Source organism: Pecten maximus, chromosome 3 (genome assembly GCF_902652985.1).
Source record: "Pecten maximus chromosome 3, xPecMax1.1, whole genome shotgun sequence".
Lineage (NCBI taxonomy): Eukaryota > Metazoa > Mollusca > Bivalvia > Pectinida > Pectinidae > Pecten > Pecten maximus.
In genome coordinates, this window is record NC_047017.1 from 44,290,749 (window position 1) to 44,307,475 (window position 16,727).

The window sequence follows — 16,727 nt, forward strand, 5'->3', positions numbered from 1 at the left end:
AAATCAGGATCATTTCAGGCAAGTTTCAGCTCAATAGCACTGGTGGAACTTGAGAAGTTTCAAACATATTTTTCAAGATGGCGGCTATGACGGCCATCTTGGATTTCGGACCGACCCAAAAAATAACAACACTTGGTCGGGACCATCCCAGCATCATTTCAGGCAAGTTTCAGTTCAATCCCACTGGTGTAACTTGAGAAGAAGTTTGAAATGTGAAAAGTTTACGCACGGCGGACGGCGTACGGCGCACGACGACGGACGAAACATGATGACTATAGGTCATCCTGACCCTTATTTTCAGTTAAAACTTGGAATTTTTATAGGGGACAAGAAAATATTTAAGTTTATCAAAAAGTAAGTTTTAGTGATCGAGGATCAGCATTTTGGAGAAATTTGGATAAAGGCTCGCTTCCTTTAAACCAGCTAACATTTGAGGTAAATACATGTACACTGTACATTAGATGTACTAGCAGTATTTATCAGGTTACAGTTATACACATGTACATGCACACCAGGTACAAACCTATACATCAGATTTACTTCCAGTATGTATCGGGTTAGTTATGTAACATTTGTACATCAGGTACAGGTCTGTACATCAGATGTTGCTGAAATGAAATGTATAAGGTGTAAACCATCTTACACTACTTTTTTTTTTTTTTTTTGCCAAAGCCATGAAGTATATGTCATTGTATCTGTAATCTCTAAAAGTATTTTAGAGTAGTATTGTATTTAACTTTTAAGTTGAGGATTCATAGTAGATAATTTTAAACCACCTGATGGCTCAGTTCATTTAAGGAAGGCAAGTCATCACCCACACAATGTAGTTGACTAATAGGAACATCAGTAAAAAGAATTTGTATACAAAGTTCTGGTAAATCTAAATGTTGGTAAAACTGACGGGCAGAGCGAAAAATCAGGGAGATGGAGAAGGGATGTCAGCAGAATTGATGGTTCACCATGCAATACCCAAGTGAAAACATTAACAAGAGGCCCATGGGGCCTGTATCGCTCACCTGGTTGGATTTGACCAAATGTCAAAATAATGTTCATGTTCAATTCCTTTTGTTTGTTAACCTCAATCAATGCTATATATGGTTATAGTGTGGGGATCCCAACTGCTTTAAAGAAGTAATGAAGTCAAGACTCTCTGAGTTTACAACATGCATTTATAACTTTATGACTAGTAGTGATTTAAAGGAATTACTTTTATTTCCCATATGGGGCCCCACCCCTTTTGCCCCTCGGGGGTCAGAGTCATCATTTATGCAAAATCTGTTCCCCTTCACATAAGAATGTTTCTTACCAAATTGGGTTCAAATGCATTCATAACTTTATGACTAGTAGCGATTTGAAGGAATTACCTCTATTTCCCATATGGGGCCCCGCCCCTTTGGCCCCTTGGGGGTCAGAGTCACCATTTATGCAAAATCTATTCCCCATCCCCAAAGGATGTTTCTGACCAAATTGGGGTCAAATCCATTCATAACTTTATGACTAGTAGCGATTTAAAGGAATTGCCTCAATTTCCCCTATTGGGCCCCGCCCCTTTGGCCCCTTGGGGGTCCAGTGTTCCCACCCATATTTCTTTCTGGGGGTTTTGGCACCCCCATGGTTTGAAAATTGGGGGTACAGCAAGATTTTTGAGGGTACAGGTAAGTATTTGAGGACCAGTTGAAAAATGTGTTGCTGCAAATTTCAAATGAAATTTTAATCATACTCTGTCAGAGTTGTATTGTGTTTCACTTTTCATTTTCAATAAAAACAAATGCACAGCTCAAATGCAATTACTATTCTTTATTTGTATAGTAAACTTTATGGAGTTCGATCGATACACGTAATTAGACGTGATGCACAATGTCAATGTTGAAAGTTCTATGATAAGTAACAAACTGTAAAACAGACAAAATCAAACAGGATTTAAAGGGCTAATCTGGGGATTTAAATATAGCAGCCACTTCCTTTTGTTTTATGTTATTAAAACTAATTCCTGAAACCTCACCTTAATTTAATGCATTCTGGATTATATAATTAATACTTATTGATTTAAGGAAAACTAAGACAGATTGCATCTCATTCTTTTCAACAACACTCACATTAACCATAAATGAACCTGGATTATATATTACATGTTTATTGGAAATACATTAAATAATACGGGCTTTTTTCCTGGACATTTATTTTAGCAGCGGTCATGTAATTGATTTGTTTTGCATTTTGTTTAACAATCACGTGTTCTTGTGTGTCTTGTTGCCGTAATAGTGCTGATCTTGGAAAGTTTGACATTCCATTTATATAGGGGAGATTTTGAGTCATGATTAGGCCTATGTCTTTTACAAACATTGCAATACATGTATGAAATGTTTTTGTTGTCGCCGTCATCCTCAGTAACCTCGAGCTCGCCGGTCCAAAGCCAATCAAACTCCCCCATCCGTTTCGTCTGAGAACGTTTGATCTTCTTTGGCTTGGGGAATACGTGACAATTTTGCCGTTGATGTTGCCATCACTGTCACTGACTGCAAGTCGTAATCGCTTGCCATGCGAGTGCTGCGGTTTAAAAAACCCTTGTTCACCATAGCAGCCATTTTGGTTTAGTCTCGATCATTTACGCGCTTTACATCGCGAGTGATGCACAGATAAAGAATTCAAACGCTTGAAAGATCGAGCTGTTTACGGAGAAAACCCTGAAGTTTTACTAGTTTTAAAATCATTCGGAGCAGCGGTTTTTACCGTGCCTATAGTCTTAAATAATATCAAGATTTGAAGAAGTTCTTAATACAAATTTAACCAATATTTCCTACGATATTTGCACATTTTAGCGCGTGCAAGTCACGCATGGAGACAAAAATATGTACGTGATTTTTGTAGAATGAGCGTGAATCACGCACGTTTCTACGTGAATGGGAACACTGGGGTCAGAGTAACCATTTATGCAAAATCTGTTCCCCTTCCCCCAAGAATGTTTCTTACCAAATTGGGTTCAAATTCATTCATAACTTTATTACTAGTAGCGATTTGAAGGAATTACCTCTATTTCCCCATTAGGCCCCGGCCCTTTTGCCCCTTGGGGGTCAGAGTCACCATTTATGCAAAATATGTTCCCCTTCCCCAAAGGATGTTTCCTATTAAATTGGGTTGAAATCCATTCATAACTTTATGACTAGTAGCGATTTGAAGGAATTACCTCAATTTCCCCATTAGGCCCCGCCCCTTTGGCCCCTTGGGGGTCAGAGTCACCATTTATGCAAAATCTGTTCCCCTTCCCCAAAGGATGTTTCTTATTAAATTGGGTTCAAATCCATTCATAACTTTAGGACTAGTAGTGATTTAAAGGAATTACCTCTATTTCCCCATTAGGCCACGCCCCTTTGGCCCCTTGGGGGTCAGAGTCACCATTTATGCAAAATCTGTTCCCCTTTCCCAAAGGATGTTTCTGACCAAATTGGGTTGAAATCCATTCATAACTTTATGACTAGTAGTGATTTAAAGGAATTGCCTCAATTTCCCCTATTGGGCCCCGCCCCTCAGGCCTCTTGGGGGTCAGTCACCATTTATGCAAAATCTGATCCCCCTTCTGCCAAGGATGTTTCTGACCAAATTTGGTCAAAATACAATAAGAACTTTTTGACTAGTAGCGATTTGAAACAAATGTTGACGGACGGACGACGGACGCCGCACCATGGCATAAGCTCACCGGACCTTCTGTCCAGGTGAGCTAATAAAAGCTGGAACTGGCAAAGTACAAAATCAACTCGTTAAACTCTTTTGGTCACAATTGCTTGTAAATTATGCATTATCACATATTTTTGTTTTGTTTCTCAATCTAATTAAAAAGTGCATTATAAGCAAAATTAATATGATTAACTACACATTATACAATACAATTTTACGTACAAGTAGTATGTAGCAAAAAATAAAAGAAAATATTTGATGCGTTATAATGATGCCACTTTATGAAATAAATATAAACATATTTTTTTGAAAGTCAAAATAGGTAACTTCAGTATTAATTTTGGTTAGCTGTTTATTTATTTTCAAATTATAACTTCGGAAAATTTTCATTTAATCTAATTATCTTCAGATAATTCCATTAAAATCATATCAATAATTGCAATCATACAAGATCTTGATAAAGAAATGCATTAATATGTAATAAATAAACGATTTTTAGTGATAAATAGTATACATCTGTTGTACATTAAACTTTCAATCTGGTAGGCACAAAAAAACAGGCTAGATTAGGGCTTCGCACAACCACCTGTATCAACTTGCATTTTTGTATGATTATCATGCAAATTACATTATAAATGTATCCGACTGACATTATGACAAGATAATAATTACTGAATAATTTAACGATCATTATGGTATTGTGCCAAAATTGATATTAAATTATCTATGTTATATAATCTAAGGAAATAACATCATCCTTATTATATTGTCCCTGCTGATATGCACCTTTCATGTATATCTATCTTGCAGCCGTGCGGAGGCGACACAGAACTTCCAACCCCCCCCCCCCCCCCCCCCCCCCCCCCAGGAAAAGGTATCCCAGGGTCATGAAATTTGAAATTCATAATTTTGGTAGAGCATCTCAAGACATCTCCATCTATGAAAAGTAATGGATTCTACCTTATTTTGGTAATCTGACCTCTTTTGGCACCAGCTGTCCTCCATGCATCCTCTGGGGGCCATATAATTTACAATCTTTGCTAATCGTTGACCATGGGAGATTTAATTTGTCAATTTGAAGATGTGAATTGTTCATGGCCAGACGACTGACAAGAGGCAATTTGAATAGTCACTCGAGACTCTCGACTCAGGTGACCTAACAAAAATAAAATAAACAGTATGATCATCTTCTACATTTAATTATAAATCGCAATAAAGGTTTTGCAACCAGAACAGGGCAAAATAGATGCTGATGTACAACCTAATTTACAAGATTTTACAACTAACAAACAAGACAAAGTAAAGCTGAATGAATTTATAACACCAAATTTGAGCCCTGTAGGACCTTATCATCTAAAAAAAATTACAAGATACAGCCATTGAATTTTCATTTCAGAAAGTTATGAAACAATATAAAAATGTTTTATTTTAAAGTCTCTTCATGGCGAGGCAAAATAAAACAACAGAAAATTAAACGTGTTTCATGGATTTCTTATTAAATGGAAACAAATGGAAGAATCTTCATATCATAAAAATAACATAACTTTGAAAAAAAACCTCATGAAAGCAATTTGATCACTAAGTGATCTTGCGCAATCTAAATTGGATCCCAACAACAGCACAAAATTGTCATGTTCAAGGTACCAAAGTTATTGCAAAAGTTCTGCAGTGTTACCAAACAGATTATGTTCACCACACAGCTGATGGATGTTACTTACATGGACACCGATATCAACTTATATGCGGTAACATACAAATATGCAACTCATTAATTCTAGTTAACTTTTTCAGGTACAAGTCTGAAGTCCTGTCTCAGACCATTAGCTACCATTCTCTATCATTATGACTGCCATATATTATTTTTAGAGTAGGCTGATAAACAGTAAAATATGATAAACAAATGGAATTTCAAAGTTTTTAACAAAAAGTTCATTTGCCAAGTAGTGTTTATCCGTGAATTGTCCACAACGATGATAAAGAAACTGAAACACCTTGGTCCCTCATCTTGTGAAGAGACCCCTCCAAATGTTTTTCTCTTTGATGGTCTGTCTCTAATGTCATTTGCAGTAAGAAAAACATATCTTGTCCACAATCTACTGTTCCATGACGAAGGTGCAGTCGAACCGTTAAACCGCCAACGCCTCCACGTGTTCATTACCAAAAGCCAAAGAACACCATGTGGTTAGAGTTTTGAGTTATTTAATGAATGTTATACTGCTTTTGGCAGAGGAAATGTAGTCAACGTTTTTTTTCAATTAAAAATCATATTCGTCAGCTGCCACGGTTGGTTATAAAATGGAGTAACTTTTCGTTATCTCCCCATCGAATGACGGGGCTTCCCCCATTTTTCTGATCCGACGAACGAATCAAATGTTTCCAATATCGAGGCACAATGAAAGGAATTTACCAGCCACCATCTCGACGACCGTAACCATCTCCTCCTCTATTTCCACCTCCGTATGCGCCACCTCCGTAGCCGCCACCTCCAGGTCCGTAGTTGTGCCCGTTGTCACGGCCATAACTACTACGCTGCTCCCGCTGCTGGTACTGGTATCCTCCGCCACCGCCGCGATAGCCTCCTCGTCCTCGGCCGCCGCCACCACCGCCTCTTGCCTGAGCTATCGAAATTTTCAACCCCCTGCCATCAAGTTCTAATGCGCCATCAACAGCATTTTTGGCAGATTCTGGAGAATCGAACGTAATAAATCCAAATCCTCGCGACCTGCCGGTGTCCCGGTCTGTGATGAGTTTACAGTCCACGACTTTTCCATATTGTGAAAATGCCTTTTGCAACGATAATTCTTCCGTATCGAAGCTTAAATTACCAGCATACACTCTGCAACCGTCATCATCCATCTCATCTGCTGTTTAGATTGTCAGTCTTATTGTGAAGAAAAGCAACAAGATTTGCGAGAACAAGCCGGTTTTACCAATCCTTTGTGCTCCTCGTGGCTCGGTAAAATGGCTATATTTCCCAGCATGCAGTGGGGCCCCAAGTAATCACGAATCAGTAATCACTACCGTATAAAACTATTACAAAACGAATTTCAATTGTGAGAATATGAGAAATTTAAAAAATAATTATCCTCTCAAATAGAACGAAATTGAAATTTAATCAGAACATTTTTTAAAGTAACTGTTTTCAAATTAAATTTTGTGCGGAATACTGCTTCCGTCTGCAGTGAACGACCACGTGGTGTATACAAATTGACCAGGCCTAACCTGGCTCGATAGGCCTAGATTTCTCTCGTCAGCTGAAAGGCCACGAGGCCGTAATAGTGGACGTAAAACCCGTTCAATTAATAAATAAAGGTAGTTTTCAGAGACGAATGAAGACGCATGATGTTGTAGATATAATTGATATATCTATTCATTGTTTCTGAATGTGGACGACGTATGGTGAACCATTATCTGGATAAGTCTCGTACAGTAGACATCCGCCACGTTTTCCACATGATTGTGTTTACAAACTAAAATTACGCAACGACTTAGGTAGGACTGACATATAGGCTAAGGGGTAACGTCGAGTGCAATCACTGCAATGGCCGACACCATCAAGTGAAAACCGTGGCAAAGGTGAAATTTGTAGCACATAATATATATATTTTGTCGGTGATCACATGGCTTCTGTATACTCGTTTCATGATAGGAAAAATAGTTTCTTACTAAAGGTGTGCTATCCTGTAATAATAATGTCTTCTGTCAAGTTATCGAGTATTGTGGAGAAAAATGGCCAGAAAACATCACAAAACCACATTCATTTCCATGTCCACAATATATTTATTTATAACTTTTATCATCAAATTTAGATCATTGCAATCTTTCCACAATACAGTATCAAATATCGGGGGGGGGGGGGGGGGGGGGGGGGGGGCATGTGATACAAATAGATTGACCATTAACTATTTGGGGGAGACTGAAATATCAGCGAGGATACAAATATGTTGTGTATATATATTGTCGTTAGTATTCAATTACCAGGTTACAATTATGTTCTAATGATATATGTACACAAGAGTGTATTTAAAATTTTGTCTTCTAGTGTTTCTTTTATTCTATGCTAATTAGACCTCTAATGTTACAATTTAAAAAAAAAAAAAATTGGTAATAACGTTTTGATCTCGCAATGTAAAGTTTTTAACTTGCAGTTAAACCAAGAATGCATGATTATTGTGTAAAAGCTTATTAGCTCAGACTAGCAGGAAGGTCGGTTCTTTTAAGTCAATGCCTCAGGTGTCATATTTGTATCCCCTATATTATTTGTATCACCCTTGACTTGATGTTTTATTTATAACTTTATAAACAAAATTTTAGTTAGACAGCTAGGAAATTGACCATATACAAATCTAACACAGACCTGTGTCAAGACAGTAAATGTAGTAATTATTTATAGTTACATGATCTGGCCTTATTCTCATACATAACAATATGGTGAAGTCACACCTGACTGATGACCCAGGTACAAGTTTATTGACGAGTAGCTTATGGCTACAAACCTAGTCAAAGTTCAAACCTAGGACCTCCAAACACTAGTCAGATGCTCTACCATTCTCAGCTTATACCTCAGGTCGCTGGCAATCGACCTGGTCCAGTTTGCTACACTCTTCCCTCCCTTTTAAAATCTTCGATCCCAAAGACCTATAACAACTCACAACCCAGGTTTTGGTATCTCCTTGACAAGTTTTTGCCTCTGACTTGAAACAAGGTTTGATCACAGGCACCAAATGTAGTAGGAGTGGGAAAATGCACAGTCAGCTAGACCAGGGTTCAAATCCAGGACCTCCGAACACATGCTGGATGCTCTACCAATTGAGCTATACCTGGTTGCTGACGATTGACCCGGTCCAGTTCTGCTACACTCTTCCTGTAACCTTTTAAAGTCTTTGACCCCGAAGACCTAACAACTCTGCACAACACAGGTTCTGGTATATCCCTTTGTCAAGTATTTGCCTCACTTGAAACAAGGTTTCGTCACAAACATTTTTGTATCATCTAGTATTAATTGATATCATAATCTGTTAGAGAAGAATGTACTGAATGTTGAGATGTCAAGTTTTGTGGACTATGAAAATAGCTTTTCAACAAAATTAATGAAGTTCATGAACTATTTACATATATATCAATAATGATGCACTGATAACTAACATTTTTGCTTGTAGGAAATTTATGGAAACTCTGGAAGTACATCCGAAGGAACTGCAGTAAACACGGCTACAGTCATCAAAACAGGAGGATATAGCCACTCATGTGTGGTGTTTGTTTTGATGGTACGTAAACAAAGTAAAAGTTTAACTTTCTATCAAAAGCATTGGTATTGATGTCAATCTGCTGTACTGTTTTTTGTACAGTGTTGATGATGTTTTCCTGTCTGATAAAAAGATAATCTAGGAAAAAACACATTATGGATATAGTCTTTGGTTTTTATTCTATGATTCGTTAATATTTTTTTAATATACATTTTAGGATGTCATCTTTGATTGTTGTGCGATATAATATTTGGTTATTAAAATGTTTAAAGATTTTAGCAGGTAATTTATTTGAACAAACTTTGTAGCCCTTCATCCAGAAACTCCTTTGCCCTTCTGGCAGACGAGCTAAGAATAATTTACTAATAATTTTGATTTATTTGAAGATAGAAATTTATTATTTCAGAATGTTGATGTGACAGTCGTGAAGAAACCATCAATGATCATGCATCGTTGCCATGTTGCCTCCTACCGAAGACATGCTATAAACCATCTGCTGTCACATGCAACTGTTTCCACAATAAGAAGATGTGACCTCCTTTTTTTGCTTCAAAATGAAGAAAGGAATGAATTTTTTGAATGTGGCAGATGGTGCCATAAGGAGTGCCTTGGCATGAATGAAACTGCATCAATAAAATAGTTAGCGGAGGCAGTGGTTACTAAGAGTGGATGTCAGCAAGCATCGAGCATTAGGTGGAAAGTGAAAAAAATAGATTTTAGAAAAAGTGACCTTAAATGTTAAATTATGTTATAATTGGTGGATATGAATAACAAAAATGGAATTTCAATCATGTCTGTGGTTCCGTATCCAAGCAATATGACTTCCTTAGTTACGGGCTCAAAAAACACATCGACTACATAATTTTTTTAGAATTTAGAGTATCTCTGAATCCTAAGTAACAGTGAGATTAAAGTATTTACAGCCAAAATTTAATAATGGTGACCCCCCTTAATCATTTGATTAAAAAAAATATAATTGGCAATATTTACAAACTGTTGCTATGGTAACCTGAATACAGCAAGGAATTCTATCTGAAAAAATATCAAAATATGACAAAGTTTGGTTGACCTTAGTTGGAATCTACAACCATATATGGAGTATTGCATATGATTTTCTTTTCATTAGATGTCTACAGGGTAAGTTTAAAAAATAAAATTGGCTGGCAACTTAGAGGCGCTTTTGGTATAATGAATAGAATTTTCCCATTTTTTTCATGATTTCTGACATTTTCCGCACATTTTTTCTCACAAAACAATGTATATATATATAAATTGAACTTTTTAACCACATTTTAATTCATCTCCTTAAAAAGAAGTAATGAATGGACATTTTCAATGATACAATTATTATGAAATTAAAAAAAAATGGTTTATTTGCATTTTCGTTGCCATAGCAACCACTTATTTAATTAGAGAAAATGCATTTAATTTGTAATAATTTTGAATCAAAGAAATGAACTCTTCTTTCACTGATTCAATGTTGAACACTTCAACAATTTTTACTTTGACACATTTTGATATGGTCACCAAAAATATTGAAGTTGTCAGATATTAACAAAAAATAGTAGTACTTAGTAGCATAGAAGAAAATGAAAGAACACAAAGCTGAAATCAAAAGTGTCATTATGAGAGTTGCTGTAGATTTTTGTTCCTAATGACTGTAACTTAACTAAATTGAGATGCAAGGTGGATTTCTTCTACAGACTTTATAATGTTGACAAATTAGGCCTACTGGGGTATTAAAGACACAAGTCACCTTTGTGACAATTGTATAAGAGTTATCCCCCTTTTTGAACAACTTCTCAGTGGATTTCTGGCCATGCATACTCTGTTTCTCCACCCTTTTCCCAGAAACAGTTTTCCCAGAAACAGTATAAGTATTGACAAAGTATACCTATATAGTATGGCTTTCAACTTCAAAATATCTTGTCCTTGCCTTTATGAGGTAATGAGGTATACCACACTTTATTTTTAGGTCACCCGAGACAAAGTCTCTAGTGACCTACATGTATTCTAATCGCCTTTTGCCCGTCCTTGTCCGTCTTCCAACAGTAAACAAGCTACATTTTCCACTTCTCCAAAACTGCCAAACATTTGAAATTTGGCAGGTTCATGATCAAAGGTCAACCAAAATTGTGAATTATATATGGTCACCCCCCCCCCCAACCCACCACAAAAAAAATTCTCAAGACAGAAATAGGGTAGAATCAAAGACTCTTCATAGGTGAAAGTGTCTGCAGTACTTAACCAAAATTATGAATTTCATGACCCTCGAGTCTCACCTTTACCCCTGAGGAGGGGTAATATTTACTATAGTTTATACAATGTATAGGAAAATCACATGTTTTACTATCATTTGTTTGATTTCTATTGAAATTCATTCTAACTTGGTAATGGTTAACATTATCAGCTTTGTATGACAGCTTGATGGTATCTACGTGTTTGGCCTGACTGACCCCCTTGGCTGATGGGTGGAGTCAAAAAGGGTTGAATAAACTAAAATATTGCAAATCTCTGGTGACCATTAAGGACCACGGACCTTGTATATGAAAAAAATGTGAATGGATTTCAGGCATGATAGTTTTTATTGTAATGGCTGCATCCATGGTTGTGAAGTATTGGTTTTTGTTTAGAGATGGAAAAGACATTCATTATCCTGTAATTAGAGTAAAACCCAATATTACATGAATCATAAAAAGATTTTATCTCCGATATACCTCAAATGTGTCAAAAACTAAAGTATTGTTTAATAATCAGTGGTCACTGGACAGAAATGCACATTAATTTGGCATTTGACCTTGAAGTCAAGGTCAACATTATCATTCGGTGATAAAAGTATATAGAAGCTTAATAAAAAATAGTAATCAGTGATCACCTGCTCAATGCAAAACATTTAAAGTAAAAGTTTTACAATTACATTTTTCTAAGTTCTGTAGTCAAACCCCTGTGATGGAGTTTTCATTCATGTTAAATCTGTAAAAAAAATGTGATTAAGTTTGTCTATTTAATACATACAGGATGTACATACATTGTTAGTTTGAATTGCTGTAGAAGTACTTTTGGTTGAATTTTGAACATTCCAAATTTATAAGTGTATATAAAAGTATAAAACAGAAAAGCATTCCTGCTGAGTACCCAGAAAATAATCCCAGGCTCTACCTCCTGAGTCCATATTTATGTATGATAGTATCCATTTACAGGTGAAATACCTCTGCAAATTGTATGTCTATCATGCTATATGTACACCTCTGGGTGTAAATACATTTTAAAAAAATAAGCAATTAAAATATCTGTATACATCCCTTGCTCTAAGTGAATTTGGTTCCTGCAGTCTGTAAAACCCTCTTGGTTGTGAAAATCAATAGTTTAGGTAAATATGTTTTATTACTTTGCAGTCAAATTCAACCATATTCAATATTTGTTTCATGTACCTCTTCTTAGACACCAATGATCAGAAGATGTCAGCCATTTCTGGCACATTTTGTTTATAATAACTCTTCGATTGCAGATAATCCTACTATTCAAATGAACATACATTGTATGTCAAAACAATTTTAATTCTGTTACTGGGATGAATATGTTAGATTTTGAAATAGCTATCCGAAAAAAGATGCGCAGGTTATTTTGGCCTTAATTTGTGATTTTTTCTATGTGGTTACCATGGTTTTCACAGGTCTGAAAAACAGAGAATTATGGACTTTTTGTTAATATGCTCTGATATTAACCAGAATGGAACTAATATTGACCGAGGCGAAGAGCCTCGGTCAATATTAGTTTCATTCTGGTTAATATCAGAGCATATTAACCAAGTAAAAAGTCCATAACTGTTTTATTATATAATCAAAGTATATATGATGAAATGATAAACGTACTCAACTCAAAGTCGTCTCAACGTCCCTGCAACGTTCTTTTCTTTTAAATATTCCTTAATTTTTTTTTTACAGCCGAGTCTGTCGCTCTTGTGTTTATGGAATCCTTTTCTGTCATTAACTTGTTAATGTTCTCATCGTTTAGAGACGCAAACCGAATTTTTTTAGGACTCGAATCCGGCGAAACAGGAGACGCAGCCATTTCCTATGCGTTGCTATAGTATTACGTAACTTCCGGTAGGGTATTTCCAGAATCTATTTTAGCGGAGGTGTTATTAACTGGTTTTTCATAATCTATTTTTAGCGCCGGTGTTATTAACTGGTTTTTTGATATTAACTGGTTTTGCTTTGGAAACCATTTAATATCGCTATTTATCAAAAGTCACGTGTTAGCGATTTAGCCAATGAGAATATGGATAAATACACATTATATAATAATTGAAAATATTGTACAGATTACAATTATGTATACTTTTGTATAGTTAATATTACAGGAATAACCGGTTGTTACATATATTTAAAAAACATGTGCCTTATTTTTTAGAATTAGGAACTTTTGCTGATTACTGCTGGGTAGCAATTTCCTCACAATTTCACTGTACTTTTAGTATACCATCGAAGGGAAATTCCATACAAACATTATTTAAACCGATTCCCATGTCTAAAAAGAAATTCATGCCTTTTCAATTACCATTACTGTCTAGAATGCTGTGAACTGTGGTATCCATCTTTCCATGTAAACAATGAACTTTTGTACCTTTCACCAAAGAGTTCCAACAGGGGAGATAACTCGTCCCTCTTAATAGCTTAGATTTAATGATAGTAATACTAAATCCTCTTTTTTTTACAATCTACAACCTCGATGAAGCTAATGATTATATATATTATATTCCGGTGTCAATGGCGACGGTCGCTATTGTTTCTCGCTCCGAGTGAACGGGGATATTTTTTCATGTTTAAAGTTATCCGAGGGCACCAGTGAATAGATAATTGTGGTGGATTAGGTTAATATAAACCTTTTTCACCTCCATACGAAATATATTCGCGATCCGAGGCCAGAAACCTCTAAATTTGCAATTATGCCCACAGGACAGGTAGTAAACAAATCAGACGCTGACAACGGCGTGCGGAAGAGTAACCGGGTGTCAACATCCAAGGGAGCCAAAGACAAGTCTAAATCAACGGGAGGATCATTTACCACTCCATGGACAGATGAGCCATGGACATGCAACATTTGCAATAACCTATATGAGGATCAGGACTCAAAACTGCTGGAATGCCAGCGCTGCGAAGGCCGCTTCTGTACTAAATGCCTGATAATGAGTACACCGTGTTGTCAAAGTCGAATGCAATGTGGTTCTGCGCTCCATGCCGCGTACACATTGAGAAAAATATCAACAACGATAAGATGATAGAGCAGAAATGCAAGGAAATAATGAACGAGTTTGAAGAGAGGATCACAACAATCGAGGAAGCTCTGAAGAATAAATGTGACGAGCGAAAAGTCAGGGACATTATAAAAGAGGAGCTGGCTTCAGGAACAAAAGGAGATACACCACAGGAATCAACAACAACACAGCAAAAGGCAACATCCAACACGCAGGAAGTTCTCACGGAACTAGAGGACAGAAAGAAGAGGGAAAATAACATTCTAGTCTTTGGAGTAAAAGAACAAACTAACAATGATGGAAGTGAGAGGAAAAAAGAAGATGAGAAAAGTGGCACGATTGGGAAAATTTAAGAAGCCAAAGGAGGAGTCAACAGAGTCAACAGAACCAGCAGGTATAAGGCCGATACTAGTCTCATTCGGAACAACAGATCACAAAAAATGTTTCTTCAGAAACATAAGTGAACTGCAAAAGCATGACAAGTATAAATCAACTAAGATAAGCAACGACCTCACGAAAAATGAAAGGGAAAAAGAGGCATCACTTAGAGAGGAGGCAAAGCGAATGAGTCAGGAACAATCGCAGTCGGGGAAATATGTCTTCCGTGTCAGGGGCCCACCCTGGAACAGAAAAATCGTACGGCAAACAAAGAAAGAAAATTAGATCCAGACAGGACAAAAAACCACCGAAACTCTCAGGATCGTCTGAAATGTTTTTACACAAATGCCGACAGTTTACCAAACAAATTACATGAATTAAAATTTAGATTAACAGGCAAAGAAGCTGATATAATTGGAATTACAGAAATATACCCGAAAAATGCCAGATATCTACCTCAGAAGTCTAAATTTCTCATCAATGGTTACGATCTATTTATGAATGATAACAACAAAAATTGTCATAGGGGAGTTGGTATATACGTAAAGGAAGGATTTAAAGGTGTAGAAGTAAATATAGGAAATGTATTCAAGGAAAGCGTATGGGTGAAAATCAATTTGTCAGATAAGAATTGCTTACTTATAGGATGCCTATATAAAAGCCCTAATTCAAGTGCAGAAAACGTGGAGGAGCTAAACAATATAGTCGCAACAGTGTCATCTAACCCAGCATATAGTCATTTGTTACTAATAGGAGATATTAACATGCCAAAAATTAACTGGAATACTTGGTCATCCAACAATGATAGGGAAGGAGAAAACTTTATTGAATGCCTAAGAGACAACTACTTGTACCAACATGTAAGAGAACACACAAGGGACAGAAAAGGAAACGAACCCAGCATCCTGGATCTTATTATAACAAATGAGGATGAAATGATAAAAGATATCTCTTATGAAAGTCCTATTGGAAGTAGCGATCATCTGGTACTTATATTCGATTTTTTCTGCAAAACACTACAATCAGTAAATGAAACACCACGCTTGAAGTACAGTAAGGGGGATTACAATGGTATGAGAGGAGAAATGCCAGATGACTGGACAGGAATCCTGCATGGAAATATAGCAGAATTGTACAGTAAATTTACCGATTTTATAACAAAACTTTCAAATCAATATATCCCAAAACACAAATTTAACAGCCACCAGGGAAACAAAAAGGATCACATGCCACTAAAAGAGTCTATTCTGAAAAAGATTAACAAAAAACACAGAGCATGGCAACGCTACATGGAAACCAAATCTGAAGAAAAATATAAGGAATATGCGAAAATCAGAAACCAGCTGAAATGGGAAGTCAGAAAATCCAAAAGAGAACTTGAGAAAAAAATTGCCGAGGATATTAAGGAACAACCTAAGAAATTTTGGAAATATGTCAACTCCAAAAGAAAGGTCAAAACTGGAATTTCGGACCTTAAGGGTCTGAACGGAGATGATACAAAAATTGCAGTGAGAGATAAGGACAAAGCCGAAGTTCTCGCCAAGTTCTTCAGCAGTGTTTTTACCCAAGAACCCCTAGGAGACCTACCAGAATTCAACAAAAGCAACATAGTTCACCCGTTTGAGGATATCATATGCACTCAGCAAAAGGTTGAAAAACTGCTGTCGGATCTAAATGAAAATAAATCTCAAGGACCAGACATGATGCACCCTAAAATACTGAAAGAACTACGAAAACATATCAGTAAACCTCTGTCAGAAATATTTAACAAATCACTACAGGACGGTAAATTACCAGAAGCTTGGAAAGAGGCAAACATTACTGCTATTTTCAAAAAGGGCTCAAAATCAGAGGCAGGGAACTACAGACCAGTCAGTTTAACCAGCATAGTAGGAAAAACATTGGAAAAATTAGTAAGGGATAGCATAGTCAATCATATGAACATAAATAATCTACTCAGCAATAAACAATTTGGCTTTGTCTCCGGGAGATCTACACAACTTCAACTACTAATGGTTTTGGAAGAATGGACAGAAATAATTGATAATGGCGGTCAGCTGGATGTTGTATACATGGACTTCATGAAAGCCTTCGACAAAGTCCCACATCGTCGATTACTCGAGAAAATTAAAGGATACGGAATTAGTGATCAGGTCACTAACTGGATAAAAGAC

At 36.5% G+C, this 16,727-nt stretch overlaps 2 protein-coding genes across 2 annotated transcripts in view; both read right to left on the reverse strand.

Moving 5' to 3' along the window:
* The window catches only part of LOC117324316 (ALK tyrosine kinase receptor-like), a 289,372-nt gene that overhangs the window by 251,184 nt on the left and 21,461 nt on the right, over window positions 1-16,727 (reverse strand).
* LOC117324313 (glycine-rich RNA-binding protein 10-like) lies at window positions 4,855-6,657 on the reverse strand. Its single transcript, XM_033880100.1, has one exon. The coding sequence runs from the start codon at window positions 6,526-6,528 to the stop codon at window positions 6,076-6,078; it is 453 nt and encodes a 150-aa protein (XP_033735991.1). The 5' UTR covers window positions 6,529-6,657; the 3' UTR covers window positions 4,855-6,075.

Coding starts and splice junctions, on each gene's coding strand:
- LOC117324313 (XM_033880100.1), bottom strand. CDS start 6,528: ATGGATGATGACGGTTGCAGAGTGTATGCTGGTAATTTAAGCTTCGAT.